Genomic DNA, 17,775 nt, shown 5'->3' on the forward strand with positions numbered 1-17,775 from the left:
GAAGACCTGGAGAAGATGCGGTCTGAAACAATGACACAAAGAGAACAAATGGAAGATATGAGAGAAGCAATCAAATTAGAGAGATCAGCACTTGTCCAGAAAACACAAGAGATTGAGCTAGAAAATAATAAAAAGTACAAAGAAAAAGTTCAGAAACTATTGGACCAGGTGGACGAACAGAGAAATTATATTACACTCCAAAAAGATGAACTAGACTTGCTGAAAGCACAGATTAGAATAAAAGCAAAGATGGAAAGAGAGGAACTTGACCAGATAAGGAGTGAACTGGAAAGAGAGAGATCTGAAATTGATCATGAGAAGAACAAAATGAATAATGACAGAAAGGTGATTGAACAGGAAAGAAACAACCTGGAGAATATGAAGTCTGAAATAGTGACACAAAGAGAACAAATGGAAAAACACTTGACAGAGACTATCAAACTAGAAAGATCAGCACTTGACCAGAAAATGCAAAAGATTGATCTAGAAAAGGATGAAACTGAAAAGAACAAAGAAATAGTTCAGAAATTAATGGATAAAGTAGAAGAGCAGAGAAATTATATTAAACTCCAGAAAGAAGAACTTGACCTTGAAAGACAAAAGATCACTGATGAAAAATATCTTCTAGCTCAAAGTAAGACAGAGCTGCAAAAAGAAAGAGAACAAATCAAATACATGGAGGAGGAAATAAAGAAGGAGAGAGAAACACTGAAGGAAATGGAAGCTCATCTACAAAAGGAAAAGGAAGAAATTGAGAGTGTCACTGAAGAAACAAACAGACAGAAAGAGGATCTGGATGAACAAAAACAAGAGTTGAAGAACAGCAGAGACCTTCTAGAAAACGAAAGAGAAGAAATAAACCATAAATGGACAGAGTTACAACTGAGAATTGATGAATTTGATGCTCAAGTCAACAAACAGAAGGAAGAATATCTAATGGAACAAAAGGAAATAGAAGAAGAAAGTAAAGGTCTAAAAGAGATCCTGGAGATGAAGACTAAAGCTGAGCAGGAACATCATGATGTAAACCTAAAAATACAAGAGTTAAACACGCTGCAAGCACAGATTATTGAAGAAAAAGAGCAACTACAAGAAATCAGAAATACGGTTTTGAATGAAACAGCCACACTTGAGATGAGAGCTGCTGAGATAATTCAACAACAACACACACTGGATGAGAATCTGAAAGAGATGAGATACGAGAGAAATGAACTTCATAGGATGCAAAAGGAACTTCAGGCTGAAAGACACCAAATGGAAAAGGAAATGAATACCAAAACTGATGAATTAATCAGAGAAAGACAAGAAATTGAAATGAGCAAGAACAGGACAAACAAACTAACAGAGGACATGGACATCATGAAAGCTAAACTTATTGCACAAGAAGAAAAAATGCAAGTTGAAAAAGAAAAACTAAATGAAGAGAGAAAAGAATTTGAGCAATTAAAGAGTGATACAGAAAGAGAGAAACAAGAACTCAGTAAGAATAAAGGCATCATGAATACACTAAAAGAGGAACTTCACCTCGAAAATAAGAGAATGAATGACGAGAGGGAAGAGATGGATGTGAACAGTAAGAAGGTTCAATTACAGATACAGACAGACAAACAGATTATTGCTAAAATGAAGGCCCAACTCCAAAGTGAGAAAGATGTATTTGACCATATCAGAGAAGAACTGACAGGGAAGAGAGAAGAAATGGAGAAAGAATGGGCAGCATTAGAAGCAGAAAAACAAACTCTTCAGCAAAACAGCAATGAAATCTTGAGACAAAGGAAAGACACAGAAAAGGAAATAGAGGGCATTTTGAAAAAGAAAGAAGAACTTGAAAAGCTTCAGACAGAAAACCTGAAACAAAAAACTGAATGTGAAAACATTATTACAACAGAGAAATATTTGCTTGAAATGTTAAGAACCGAGTTAGATCATAAGCAGCAGAAGGTGGAAGATGACAGGAAGGTGATTGAACAGGAAAGAAAAGACTTGGAGAACACAAAGTTTGAAATAATGACGCAAAAAGTGCAAATGGAGAAAGATCTTGAGAAGGCAATCAAATCAGAGAGAGCGTTAAAGGTCCAGAAAATGCAAGAGTCTGATTTAGAAAAGGATGAAATTGAAAAGGAGAAATATATAGTTCAGAAACTAATGGATGAGGTAGAGGAACATAGAAATTATCTAAAACTTCAAGAAGAGGAAACCAAACTTGAAAGGCAAAAGATCAGAGATGAAAAATATTTTCTCACTCAAACTAAGACTGAACTGCAAAGAAAAAGTGAACAAATTGGAAATACAGAAGAGGAATTAAAGAAGGACAAAGAAACACTAAAGGAAATGGAAGCTCATCAACAAAAAGACAAAGAAGAAATTAAGAGTGTCATTGAAGAAACAAACAGACGAAAAGAAGATCTGGAAAAAATGAACACAGACATAAATAAACAAAAACAAGAGCTTAAGAACTGCAGAGACCTTCTAGAAGAAGAAAGAGAAGAATTAAACCAAAAATGGACACAGTTACAACTGAGAATTTATGAATTTGATGCTCAAGTCAGTAAACAGAAGGAAGATTATATGAATGAACAGAAAAATATGGAAGAAGGAAGAAAAAGTCTAGAAGAAACCAAAGCTAAGATCCTGGAGCTGAAGACTAAAGATGAACAGGAACAGATTATGAAAGAAAAAGAGAAAGAAGAAGAAATGAGAGTTAAATCAAACATGGAGAAGGAAAAACTTGATCACATAAAGAGTGAATTGGAAAGAGAGAAAACGGAAATAGATCATGAGCAGAAGAAAATGGATGATGACAGAAATATGATTGAACAGGAAAGAAAAGAACTGCATAAGATGAGGTCTGACATGATGACAGAGAAAGAGCAAATGGAAGACATGAGAGAAGCAATCAAACTTGAGAGATCGGCACTTGAACAGAAAATGCAAAAGATTGATCTAGAAAAGGATGAAATTGAAAGGAACCAAGCAATAGTTCAGAAATCAATGGATAAAGTAGAAGAGCAGAGAAATTATATTAAACTCCAGAAAGAAGAACTTGACCTTGAAAGACAAAAGATCACTGATGAAAAATATCTTCTAGCTCAAAGTAAGACAGAGTTGCAAAAAGAAAGTGAACAAATCAAATACATGCAGGAGGAAATAAAGAAGGAGAGAGAAACACTGAAGGAAATGGAAGCTCATCTACAAAAGCAAAAGGAAGACACTGAGAGTGTCACTGAAGAAACAAAGAGACAGAAAGAGGATCTGGAAAAGATGAACACAAACATAAATGAACAAGAACAAGAGTTGAGTAAACACATAGAGCGTCTAGAGCAAGAGAAAGATGAAATAAACAATAAATGGATACCGTTACAGCAGAGAATTTATGAATTTGATACTCAAGTCAGACAACAGAAGGAAAAGGATTTAATGAAAGAGGAGGAGATGGAAGAAGAAAGAAAATGTCTAGAACAGACCAAAGTCAAGATCCTGGAGCTGAAGACTAAAGCTGAGCAGGAGCATCAAGACATAAGCCTAAAAATACAAGAGTTGAATACACTGCAAGAACATATTATGAAACAAAGAGAGAAAGATGAAGAAATTAGAGTAAAAACAAAGATTGAGAGAGACAAATTTGATAAGATAATAAAGGAATTGGAAGGAGAGAAAACTGAAATGGACAATGATAAGAAGATGATTGAACTGCAAAGAAAAGACCTGCAAAAGATAAGGTCTGACATAAAGACAGAAAGAAAGCAAATGGAAGTCATGAGAGAAGCAATCAAATTAGAAAGATCAGCACTTGTCCAGAAAATACAAGATATTGATCTAGAAAAGGATGAAATTGGAAAGAACAAAGAGAGAGTTAAAAAATTAATGGATAAGGTAGAAGAGCAGAGAAATTATATTAAACTCCAGAAAGAAGAACTTGACCTTGAAAGACAAAAGATCAATGATGAAAATGTTATTCTAGCTCAAAGTAAGACAGAGCTGCAAAAAGAAAGCAAACAAATCAAATACATGGAGGAGGAATTAAAGAAAGAGAGAGAAACACTGAAGGCAATGGAAGCGCACCTACAAAAGGAAAAGGAAGACATTAAGAGTGTCAATGAAGAAATAAACAGAGAGAAAAAGGATCTGGCAAAGATGAACACAAACATAAATGAACAAGAACAAGAGTTGAGTAAATACAGAGAGCTTCTAGAGCAGGAGACAGAAGAACTGAACAATAAATGGACACAGTTACAGCAGAAACTTGATGAATTTGATACTCAAGCCAGGCAACAGAAGGAACAAGGTTTCATGAAACAGAATGAAATGGAAGAAGAAAGAAAAAGTGTAGAACAGACCAAATTCAAGGTCCTGGAGCTGAAGACTAAAGCTGAGCAGGAACAACAAGACATAAGCCTAAAAATACAAGAGTTGAACACACTGCAAGAACATATTATGAAAGAAAAAGAGAAAGATGAAGAAATGAGAGTAAAAGCAAAGATAGAGAGAGAAGAACTTGATCAGTTAAAGAGGGAATTGGAACGAGAGAAAACTGAAATGGAAAATGACAGGAAGATGATTGAACAGGAAAGAAAAGACCTGCAAAAGATAAGGGCTGACATAATGACAGAAAGAAAGCAAATGGAAGACATGAGAGAAGCAATCAAATTAGAGAGATCAGCACTTGTCCAGAAAATACAAGACATTGATCTAGAAAAGGATGAAATTGGAAAGAACAAAGAAATAGTTCAGAAATTAATGGATGAAGTAGAAGAGCAGAGAAATTATACTAAACTCCAGAGAGAAGAACTTGACCTTGAAAGACAAAAGATCAATGATGAAAATTTTATTCTAGCTCAAAGTAAGACAGAGCTGCAAAAAGAAAGCAAACAAATCAAATACACGGAGGAGGAATTAAAGAAAGAGAGAGAAACACTGAAAGAAATGGAAGCTCATCTACAAAAGCAAAAGGAAGAAATTGAGAGTGTCACTGAAGAAACAAAGAGACAGAAAGAGGATCTGGAAATGAATACAGACATAACTGAACAAAAACGAGAGCTGAAGAATTGCAGAGACCTTCTAGAACAAGAAAGAGAAGAATTAAACCATAAATGGACACAGTTACAACTGAAAATGGATGAATTTGATTCTCAAGTCAGTAAACAGAAGGAAGAATATCTAACAGAACAAAAGGAAATAGAAGAAGAAAGAAGAGGTCTAGAAGAGACCAAAGTCAAGCTTCTGGAGCTGAAAACTAAAGCTGAGCAGGAACATCAAGACATAAGCCTAAAAATGCAAGAGTTGAACACACTGCAAGAACAAATTAAGAAAGAACAAGAGAAAGAAGAAGAAATGAGAGTAAAAGAAAAGATGGAGAGAGAAGAACTTGATCACATAAAGAGTGAACTGGAAAGAGAGAAAACGGAAATAGATCATGAGCAGAAGAAAATGGATGATGACATCAAGACGATTGAACAGGAAAGAAAAGAACTGCATAAGATGAGGTCTGACATGATGACAGAGAAAGAGAAAATGGAAGACATGAGAGAAGCAATCAAACTTGAGAGATCGGCACTTGAACAGAAAATGCAAAAGATTGATCTAGAAAAGGATGAAATTGAAAGGAACCAAGCAATAGTTCAGAAATCAATGGATAAAGTAGAAGAGCAGATAAATTATATTAAACTCCAGAAAGAAGAACTTGACCTTGAAAGACAAAATATCAATGATGAAAATGTTATTCTAGCTCAAAGTAAGACAGAGCTACAAAAAGAAAGTGAACAAATCAAATACATGGAGGAGGAAATAAAGAAGGAGAGAGAAACACTGAAGGAAATGGAAGCTCATCTACAAAAGCAAAAGGAAGACACTGAGACTGTCACTGAAGAAACAAAGAGACAGAAAGAGGATCTGGAAAAGATGAGCACAATCATAAATGAACAAGAACAAGAGTTGAGTAAATACAGAGAGCGTCTAGAGCAAGAGAAAGATGAAATAAACAATAAATGGATACCATTACAGCAGAGAATTGATGAATTTGATACTCATGTCAGACAACAGAAGGAAAAGGATTTAATGAAAGAGGAGGAGATGGAAGATGAAAGAAAATGTCTAGAACAGACCAAAGTCAAGATCCTGGAGCTAAAGACTAAAGCTGAGCAGGAGCATCAAGACATAAGCCTAAAAATACAAGAGTTGAATACACTGCAAGAACATATTATGAAAGAAAAAGAGAAAGATGAAGAAATGAGTGTAAAAGCAAAGATAGAGCGAGAAGAACTTGATCACATAAAGAGTGAACTGGAAAGAGAGAAAACGGAAATAGATCATGAGCAGAAGAAAATGGATGATGACATCAAGACGATTGAACAGGAAAGAAAAGAACTGCATAAGATGAGGTCTGACATGATGACAGAGAAAGAGAAAATGGAAGACATGAGAGAAGCAATCAAACTTGAGAGATCGGCACTTGAACAGAAAATGCAAAAGATTGATCTAGAAAAGGATGAAATTGAAAGGAACCAAGCAATAGTTCAGAAATCAATGGATAAAGTAGAAGAGCAGATAAATTATATTAAACTCCAGAAAGAAGAACTTGACCTTGAAAGACAAAATATCAATGATGAAAAATATCTTCTAGCTCAAAGTAAGACAGAGCTACAAAAAGAAAGTGAACAAATCAAATACATGGAGGAGGAAATAAAGAAGGAGAGAGAAACACTGAAGGAAATGGAAGCTCATCTACAAAAGGAAAAGGAAGAAATTGAGAGTGTCACTGAAGAAACAAAGAGACAGAAAGAGGATCTGGAAATGAATACAGACATAACTGAACAAAAACAAGAGCTGAAGAATTGCAGAGACCTTCTAGAACAAGAAAGAGAAGAATTAAACCATAAATGGACACAGTTACAACTGAAAATGGATGAATTTGATGCTCAAGTCAGTAAACAGAAGGAAGAATATCTAACAGAACAAAAGGAAATAGAAGAAGAAAGAAAAGGTCTAGAAGAGACCAAAGTCAAGCTTCTGGAGCTGAAAACTAAAGCTGAGCAGGAACATCAAGACATAAGCCTAAAAATGCAAGAGTTGAACACACTGCAAGAACAAATTAAGAAAGAACAAGAGAAAGAAGAAGAAATGAGAGTAAAAGAAAAGATGGAGAGAGAAGAACTTGATCAGATGAAGAGTGAACTGAAAAGAGAGAAAACTAAAATAGATCATGAGCAGAAGAAAATGAATGATGCCAGAAAGATAATTGAACAGGAAAGAAATGACCTGGAGAAGATGAGGTCTGAAATAATGTTACAAAGAAAGCAAATAGAAGAAGAGAGATCAGAGCTAGACAACAAAATAAAACAGACTGATCTAGAAAAATCTAATATTGAGAAAAGCAAAGAAATTGTACAGAAATTATTGGATGAGGAGGAAGAACAGATAAATTATATTAAACTTCACGAAGAAGAATTAGAACTTGAGAGACAAAATATCAATGATGAAAAAGATTTTCTGGCTCAAACAAAGACTGAACTGCAAAAAGAAAGTGAACGAATAAGATACATGGAAGAGGAAATTAATAAGGAGAGAGAAACACTGAAAGAAAAGGAAGCACATCTACAAAATGAAAAGGAAGAAATTGAGAGTGTCACTGAAGAAACAAACAGACGAAAAGGAGATCTGGAAATTATGAGCGCAAACATAAATGAACAAAAACTAGAGCTGAGAAAATACAGAGAGCTTCTAGAGCAAGAAAAAGATGAAATAAATTATAAATGGAGAGAATTACAACAGAGAATTGATGAATATGAGCGGTCAAAGACTGAGTCTATTAGGAATGCTCTGGAGGAGACCAGAAAGAAAGATGAAAAAACAGAAATGGAAGAAAAACTTAAACAGGCTAACAAGGAATATGAAAGTGTCATAGAAGAAACAAACAGGAGAAGGGGTGAACTAGAGAAAATCATGTTTGATATATCACAACAAAATCAAAAGTTTGAGACAGACAAAGATCTTCTGGAAAAAGATAGAAATAACATTGAAAAGGAAAGAGAAGATTTGCAAAGACAAGCTGATGACCTGACGCACATGACAGAACAAAAAGAAAATGAAGAGATGAGTAAAAGATCAATGGATGAAGAGAAGAAGCTTCTTGAGCACAAGGCTGGTGAAATCCTGAGACAGAGAAATGAATTAGAGAAAGAAAAAGACGACACGACGAAGAAGTGGAATGAGCTGGATGTTCTTCAGAAGACATTACAAAAACAAAGAGATGAAATTGAAGAAATCAAAAATGACTTAAAGACTGAAATTAATCAACAGCAGCAAAGACTGGAGAAGAGTATAAGAGCTGTGAATGAGGAGAGGAGAGATCTGGAGAACATGAGGAATGATTTTGAAAAATACAGACAACAAATGGAAGAAGAGATGAGAGTAAAAACAAAGATGGAGAGAGAGGAACTTGATCAACTGATGGCCAAGATATTGACAGAACAAAAAGAAACTGATAGGAGCAAGGATATGATAGACCATCTAAAGAAGGAAATGGAGCAAACAAAAGCCAAACTCAATGCTCAAGAGGAGCAAATCAAACTGGAATTGCAAATAGTGCAATATGAGAGGCAAGATCTGGAACAGTCCAAGGCTGAAATCAAGAGACAGACTGATGAAACCGAGATCATGAAAGAGCAGACACACCAGTTAGAAAAAGAGAAAGATTTGTCTGAAACATTAAAAGAAGAACGTCAATCTGGACAGCTTCTTCAACAGAAGAGAGAAGAAATGGCCTCTCAAGGAAAACAAATACAGATAGATGAAGTCAATAGACTCTTGTCTGAGATTCAAAGGGAAAGGGAAGCACTTGAAAGAAACAAAAAAATCCTTGAACATCAGAGAGAGGCACTGGACGAGATGAAGAGAAAACAACCAACACAGAGGCTGCAATTAATTTTGGTTAGTTCTGCTACACAAACATCTAAACTAGAAGACATACCTGTGGGTGACATTTCAGCCACTCGGGAACAGATTGTTGAGGAACACACAGGCATTCATAAGGAATATACAACTTTCATAACAAAAGGGACGGAAGATGAATTAGAGAGAATGAGAGATCAGGAGGACACAGAGCTCAAAATGAGAAGTGAAGAAACTGAAATGGACTCAAGCCAAGAAGACAATGCACTGACAACAGAATATAAAGATATACCTGATCCATCCATGGCAGTAAAGTTGGAGTTCAATAAAGATGAAGCCGATGGCCTTACTGAAACGTTGATGACTGAGAAGAGGGAACTAGAAAAGACAAGATTTGTTTTACAGAGAGACCAGAAAGAGACTGAGACAATGAGACAACACACTGACAGAGAGAAGAAGAATCTGGAGAAATATAAAGCCGCTCTTGAAAAACAATATGAAGAGATGGAGTTATGCAGACAGAATATGGAAAATGAAAGATCTGAGTTAGACATGACTCAAGATAAAATTAAGATGGACATGGAAAAAATTCTAATGGAGATCAAGAGCAAGCAGGAGAAAATAGAAAACATGGAAGTTCAACTTCAAGAAAAGAAGAGAGAAATGGAAACCATCTCTGTTGAGATGAACCAGAGACAAGAGGAGTTGGACTTCATAAATACAGAGATAAAAAGAAAGAGACAAGAGATGGTGGACACCAAAGAAATGGAGGAACATGAGTTAACTGACATACTTCCAAAGAGAGATGAGTCTATAAAAAGACACCTGGAGGAAATACAGAACCAAAAGGAGGCATTACGGAAGGAGAGGGGTGAAGTTGAAAAAATACTCACTGGGCTGCAGAAGGAGCAAATGGAAATGGAGATGCGTCAGGCAATGCTGAACTCAGAAAGAAATGAACTGAATAGAATGAGAGTCGATCTGGAGACACAAAAAGAGGAGTTTAGGCTTATGCAACAAAACATAGAGACAGAAAGAGACAAGCTGGAATCAAGGTTAAGGAGAGCAGAGGACACAGAGAGACTTTTGGATGATGTACTGAAAGAAAAGGAAAGGGTAGAAGAAATGGCAGCTCAACTTGTCAAAGAACAGGAAGAGTTTAAAATGATTATGACTGAGGCAAATAAATGGATAAACAAAATTAAACAGATTGAGGTGGAAATTAAAACAAAGCAAGAAGAAATGGACCACATTGAAGAACTGAGACAAAAAGAGCTTCATCAAAGGAGTGCAGAATCTGAAAAAATTAAGACTGAAATTGACAATGAAAAAGAAGAAATTCAGAAGATACGAAAGGAATGTGAGAGAGAAAAACATGAACTGGAGCAAATAAAAACAGATTTGCAGAAAGAAGAACCACAGAAAACCAATGCAGAAGTGCAATATGATGAAGCACACAGTGTTATGCACACGTTGAAAGAAGAGAAAGAAGAAATAGAAAGGATGAAAGCTGACCTCCAGAATGAGCAGAGAGAAATTGAAAACCTGATGGACATTATAAAAAGAGAGAAGGGCGAGCTGGAAAAGAAGAAAGTTGAAATGCAGCAAATTGCTGCAGATATAAGGGACACAGACAGTGATAAGAACTTACAAGATGAAATTATGCAGATTGAAGCAATCCTCAATGAAACCAAGAGAAAGAAGAATGACCTGGAACAGATGAATGACAATTTAAACAGGGAAAAATCAGAACTGAAAAGCACTTGTCAGCTTCTAGTAAAAGAAAAGAGAAAAGCAGAAACTAGATTACAGGATATGGTGAGTGAACTGAATATTAAGCTTAAGGAATTAGAAAATCTACAGAAGTTCAAAACAGAGGAGAGAGAGGCAGAAAAGAAAAATCTGGAGAAATTTAAGGATGAGATGGCTAAAGAACATGAACAAATTAAAAAGGAAAATGAAGATTTAAGAATGAGAAGAGATGAGCTGCTGCACATGAAAGACGAAATTCAAAAGCAGACAAAAGACCTAGAAGAAATAATGAACAAAGTGACAATGAAGAAGAGTGAGCTAGAACAAGAGAGGCGTGAAATAAACAAACAAAAACAACAACTGGAAGACATTGGGAAAGCTGCAGAAATAAAGTGGGTTGAGACACAGGTAGCCACTGAAAGGTCCAGACAAGAAGACGAGGACATGCAAATCTTAAAAACTGAGAGAGAAAGAATAGCACATCTGAATGATCAATTACTGAAAGAGAAAGAGGATGTTGAAACCACCAAAGAGAGAATTAATAGAGAGATGGAACATATTGAAAAGATGCAAAGCCAATTAAATGACCAAAGAGAAGAGATCAAGCTTGAAAAACAAATATTAGGAGACATAAGGACTGAGATTCAAGACAAGACAAATGCTCTAGAGAAAAGTATGCAGGACTTACAAAAAGAGAGGGAAAATCTAAATGCTTTAGTTATTCAACAACAAAAAGAAAGAGAAAATATGGATAAACTAGCAGAAGAAAACAAAAGAAAAGAGAAGCATGCTGAAGTTGAGATACAAAGACAGTTAGAGGACATAGAAAATCACAAGGTGAGGTTGGCAAAAGAAAGGAATCAACTTGAACAGATGAATGCAGAAATACAGACTAAACATAAAGAGCTAGAGAAAATAATCAGACAACAGCAAGAGGAGATTGACATCATGCAAAGAGAAAGAAAGGCTTTGGAGAAAATTAATGCTGAGCTAGCAAGGAAAACCACTGAAATGGAAAATAAGAGAGAGAAAGTAACTCTCTGGGAAGCAGATATACAGAAACAGAAAACCAAAGTAGAAGAGCTAAGGAACATCTTACAAAGAGAGAAAAGTGAACTTGACAAAGAGAAAGCAGAAGTAAAACAAGAAAAACAAGAGATGGAAAACATTCTGAAAACCATCAAGAGTGAGTTGGAAGACCTAGAGCAACTTAGAAATAAATCTGAGGAAGAGAAGAAAGACATGCTGGACAGACTGTTAACAGAAAAACATGAAACGGATCAATTAAAAACCGAGTTACAGTTGGAGAAGAAGATAATTGAAGAGGAAAAGAAAATGCTGAAGCAGTTGATGAACGAAACTGAAAATAAAAGATCTCAACTGGACAGCAACATTGTGCAAATGAACATGGACAAACTAAATATTAAAAAAGAAAAAGACTCACTGGAGGAGATCAAGGCAGATTTACAAAGAAAGTCTGAAAAGCTTAATGAGGAAATCAGGAAAACAGACAAAATCACCTCTCAAATCAGTAAAGACCAAGAGAACATTCAGAGACTGGAAGACATGAGAAGAAAAGAAGAAGAGCTCAGTACTATGCGTGCTGACATTGAAAGGCAGACAAATCTTCTGCAATCAGATCTACTGCTACTTCAGACACAAAAAGAGAACTTAGAAAAGAGCAAAGCAGAGAATGAGACTCTAAGAGAAGATTTTGAAGAGCAAAAAGAAAAGAATGACTTGACAATGCAAGAACTGCTCAAAGAGAGGCTGGCCTTGGAGCAGAAGATTATTGATATAACACAGCTAAGAGACACAGTGGAAAGCACACATAATGAAAAAAGACTTAAAGAAGAGGATCTGGAAAACAAAGAAAGAGAACTTGACATGCAAAGAAAAGATGTAGATAACCTAAGAAACATTTTGATGGCTGAGAAAATGCAGCTGGAAAAGAAGCACAATGTTATGAATCAACAGCAGCAGGAGGTTAATGACTTGATGAATGAAAACAGAAAAATGAGAAATGATTTGGAGAGCATGAAAACTCATCTGGAACAAGAGAGACGACAACTACAACAAAACATCAAAACATTTGAAGATCAGAAGAATGTTTCTGATCAAATCAAAGTGGATGCAGAGCAACAGACCGATGAGCTTGAGAAAATCACAGCAGATACAAAGAGGGGAAAGGAACCTCTTGGAAAGGAAAGAGAGGATACTGATGCTTTGAAGAAAGAAATCCAGAGTAAGAAAGATGAACTGCAAAGCTTAAATTCTGAGATTGAAAATTCCAACCAAGAAATGGCAGAAAACAGAGATCAGTTTGAAAAAGAGATGGAAAATTTAAAGCAGAAAAGAGCAGATTTACTGACAGAAACTGATCAGCGAGCCGAGACCAAAATAAAGAAGAAAGATGTAAAAACAGCAGTGGAGAGTGAAAAACAGATCCAAGCTGCTTTACAAATGGTCAGGGAGGACACTGAAAAAGAAAAGACAGATGCTGAATTGCTGGCTGATCTCCAGAAACAGATGGATGAACTAGAAGAACTGAGGAACACAATTGAGGTGGGAAAAAATCTGATCGAAAAGAAAAAGCTCACATTAGATCATCAGCAGCAGGAATTAGAAGACATCATGACAGTCATCAAACGAGAGAGAGATGTGCTTGAGAAAGAGAAGTCTGAAATTGATGAACACAGACATATCCTCAATAAAAATATGCAGACAAAACAAGAAGAGCTTGAAAAGCTTAATAATGATATTCAAAGGGACAAAAAGGAGATTGAAAACAGCAAAAAGATAACTGAGAGTGAAAAATATCGTATCGAAAAGGAGAGAGCTGATTTAAACAGACTGAAGAAAGAGGCTGAAGTCAGCAAACAAAGCGTACAACATGAGAGAACTTTGCTGCAACAAGATAAAGACATGATACAGAAAGAAAAAGAGGACATGGAAGGCGTTATAGATGAAAAGACAAGAACAATGGAGGAACTGCAAGAGCAAATAAACAGACAATTATCTGAATTAGAGATGGTAAACATGGAGATTCAAATAAAGAGACAGGAAGCAGAAATGCATCGCTTACCAGAAGAGATTAAAACAAAAGATCATTCAAAGAGGGATGCTGATGTTCTAAGAGAGGAAGTAGAAGTACAGAAACAAAAAACAGATGAACTTGAGATATATCAAATGAAGACCACCTCAGTCGATGCTGAAACACAAACATCTTTGGATGACTTTAAGAAAACAGATGATAGCAGACAGAAGGAATTAGAAGACGAAACAACGGCAACAAAGAAAAAACAACCCACTGTGACAAAGTCAAAAGACAAGCACGCATCTGAAGTGCGAGAAATAACGGACTCTTTAAACAAAGAAATTGAAGATTTGGAGAGAATGAAGACAATGATGAAAAAAGAGAGACATGAACTGGAACAAGCAAAAGCTGACATCCAAAGGCAGAGGGAAGACTTTGAGAGAAATATGAAGGAAGTCATGAAGCAGAAGTCAAGAAATGAAGAAAAACTGCTACGACTTACACAAGACAAGGAGGATTTATCAAACAACCTTGATAAGAAAAATAAGGAAATAGAGAGCATCACAGAAACATTCATGAGAAAGTTGGGACAACTGGAAAAGACCATAGCGTCACTGAAAGAAGAGAAGGAAAACATTGAAAATGAGTTGCTTCAACAAAAGCAAAATGAGCAGGAGACACAAAAAATCAAGGGAAAAACAGATGATATTTCCATTAGAAGTGACAGGGATGCTGAGAAAGTCACATACAAAAAAGCACTGGAACAAGTACAAGAGATTTATTGGGCCAAAACAGATGGAGAAACAGAAGCAAAAACCTCCAAAACTGACGCCCAAAGAGAAGCTCTTCAGCTAATGGATGGCGCGACCCTAGAACGAGATGAGCTAAACATCCTGAGAGCTGAACTACAGAGGCAACATGACGAAATGGAGAACAAAATGAAGATCATACAAACTGGCCTTCTTGAGATGGAGAAGGCAAAGGATCACCTGCATAAATTGAGGGATGAATGTAAAACCGCTGAAGAAGAAAAGTCAGTGATCATGGAGAGTCTCGAGAGGAGGAGGAACAGCCTGGAAAAGGTTCAAGCTGAGCTACTGAGACATACTGAGGAGATTGAGCATCTCACACGAAGCTATGAATGCAAAAGAAGAGAACTGCAACACATTGAGACTGACATACAAAGACAGGCAAGGACTGTGAAGACTCAACAGGAAACTAATATTCAGAGTGAACAAGAAGACCAAGAAGTAATAGCGATTACAAAATCCATTCAAAAACATACAGAGGATGTTAAGCAGAAGAGAACTCAAGAGACACAAACTGAAGACCAGGAAAGAGATGCTCTACCACAGTATGAAGAGATACATGCAATGAAAAGGAGAATACAGGACATGAAAGATGAACTTAAGAACAGATTACAAGACATAAAGAGGAAGGAACTGGAAAGACTCGGAATCCAAAGACAAAAAATCGAGTTGGAGCTACGGAAAGCTGAAATGGAAAGATATAATGAAGCCCTTCAGCATGAGAGAGAAACTGACAGACTCAAGCTCATAGAAAAGGAAAAGGAAATACTTCTGTTAAGGGAGTGTATGCTGATTGAGATCAATCGACTGAAGAGCGAAGAAACAGAAACAAGTAGTCAGCACTTGGAGATTATGGAGCGCCTCATTAGTGATGCAGCAGTAAGAGTGGACCGATTCAGACGGGTTACGGACAGAGCCGTGCAAACGCTGATGCTGGAAGGAGATGGAGAGCAGTTTGGAGGAGCTCAAAGAGTGATGACTGAACAGATGGAAAGTGTCAGTGGAAGGATGGAGATTTCTATGCATGTCCTGAGTGAAGACAGGGAGGAAGGAGCGAGAGGAGAATCCCAGAGAGGGGGCGTAGTCGGGCCAACTTCACGGAGATTGCGACTATTGCACTGGATCAGACGGTGCTGCTGTCGCTGCTGTCCCAGAAACACTGTGGAGGACACCGAGGACATTTTATAAACACAGGTCTTGTTCATTTAGAAGTACATTTTCATATGGAATTTGACAAAAACTGAGAAGCATGTCCTAAACAAATACAATCCATGCATTATCAGTATTTTTATGTATATATTTATACGTAGCATTCTTTGGGAGAAAAACCCCCACAACATTTTAGTAGTGTCTACAAAAACAAACAAAAAAAAATACTGGATAACATAACTATTTAGTAATATAATTACAGATTATTTGCATAGTACCAAATGTTTATCACAGTTTATATAATCCAATAAATCAGTTTTGCTTTTTCAAAACTCAACACAGATGCTTGCATAAGCCAGAATGAATCTTTCATTATTACATGCAGTACATCTATGCAATTAACTCCTTAAATAACTCATTAGCATAATGTGTGTGGTACATGTGTGTATGCATCTTCTGTTTTCACTAATGTGTCAGTAAAACACTCTGGGTCAAATGATCCTGAAATTATCGGTTTTGATTTCTCATGACAACTTGATATAATTATTTTGTGTTTGGGTTCTTACACTTAATCCTAAATCTTTCCAGAAGGAACTGAAGTGTTGTGCACTGTTAATTGGCAACGTTGGAAATTTCTGCACAGTTATCTGTGAAAAGCAAAGCTCACCTGTAATGTTCAAGGGTGTCTACAAAAACAAACAAAAAAAAATACTGGATAACATAACTATTTAGTAATATAATTACAGATTATTTGCATAGTACCAAATGTTTAATGTTTATCACAGTTTATATAATCCAATAAATCAGTTTTGCTTTTTCAAAACTCAACACAGATGCTTGCATAAGCCAGAATGAATCTTTCATTATTACATACAGTACATCTATGCAATTAACTCCTTAAATAACTCATTAGCATAATGTGTGTGGTACATGTGTGTATGCATCTTCTGTTTTCACTAATGTGTCAGTAAAACACTCTGGGTCAAATGATCCTGAAATCGGTTGTGATTTCTCATGACAACTTGATATAATTATTTTGTGTTTGGGTTCTTACACTTAATCCTAAATCTTTCCAGAAGGAACTGAAGTGTTGTGCACTGTTAATTGGCAACGTTGGAAATTTCTGCACAGTTATCTGTGAAAAGCAAAGCTCACCTGTAATGTTCAAGGTAATATCTGCACATTCCTTTGGGGAAGAGAAGAGTGCAGATGAATGTGAGAGGATGGATATCCTAATCTTACGACTGCACCAGCATGAGTGCTCGTGGTCGTGTTTGTTGCATTCACATTCTTGCAGCTCGGCATGATGGGAGTGTTGCAGATGTGCCCTTTATAACACGGATACACAGAAGCTGCTGTGAGCGATGGATTTCACAAGGATCCACAGTGTGCCAAAGAGTGAACTACACTGGTAGGATAATTACAGAGGCCATTTAATTACCAACTTAACACAAGGAGAGCTTTGTGAATTTTAACCCAGTTTAAAAATGATGCAATGGATTTTTAGATGATAACACCAACAGGTCCATTAAGAGGATCAAACAACCATGAGTTCCAAAACAATTCTATTCTAATTTAATAAGTATATCCCAAACTCGTGTATGCACACACACATACACACAACATATTGTTTTCAAAGTATTGCTTGAATTTGTCTCACACACAAACAACATATAATTTGCAATGTCTTGCTTTGGAATGAAATAAACGTAAATATGAACCTAAAACTTTTGTAATGTGTTCATATGCATTCACAGTGAGATTTGACTTACTTTTTATTGCTGTCAATGTGATCTATCTTACCAATATTCACCATTGTGACGACTCGAACCGTGGCATGTATGCTAGTTGGAAAAACAGAGAAGCACGTTTAGAAATACAGTGATTTTCAGAATAAAAGATTTGTGTTACACTTTAGCACAAGTTGATACAGGTTTTTGCTGTTCAGTGTCTCCATCAGTTTCTCCTAGCATGTGATGTTAATTTAGTTTAATAAATCCGCCGAAGCCCAGGTGAACAAGGTGGCTCGATGCGAGGAACGTCTATGATGGCTGTTTACAACCTCCAACCAGTGTTGCCAACTAATTTTCAGGGGAAGTTGCTAAAGGAAGGTTGATTTGTTGCTAAAAGTTGCTAAATGAC

At 36.2% G+C, this 17,775-nt stretch overlaps 1 protein-coding gene across 1 annotated transcript in view; it reads left to right on the top strand.

The window, feature by feature from the left end:
* LOC107563278 (nuclear anchorage protein 1) overlaps positions 1 to 15,868 on the top strand; it is a 47,287-nt gene extending 31,419 nt beyond the window's left edge. The window contains 4 exon segments of the mRNA XM_016248097.1: positions 232 to 757; positions 2,363 to 6,145; positions 6,194 to 7,036; positions 7,085 to 15,868. Coding sequence (XP_016103583.1) covers positions 232 to 757; positions 2,363 to 6,145; positions 6,194 to 7,036; positions 7,085 to 15,672 — 13,740 coding nt within the window. The 3' untranslated portion in view covers positions 15,673 to 15,868.
* Positions 15,869 to 17,775: the final 1,907 nt, after the last annotated feature.

Source organism: Sinocyclocheilus grahami, unplaced genomic scaffold, assembly GCF_001515645.1.
Source record: "Sinocyclocheilus grahami isolate Dianchi unplaced genomic scaffold, SAMN03320097.WGS_v1.1 scaffold865.1, whole genome shotgun sequence".
Taxonomy (NCBI): domain Eukaryota; kingdom Metazoa; phylum Chordata; class Actinopteri; order Cypriniformes; family Cyprinidae; genus Sinocyclocheilus; species Sinocyclocheilus grahami.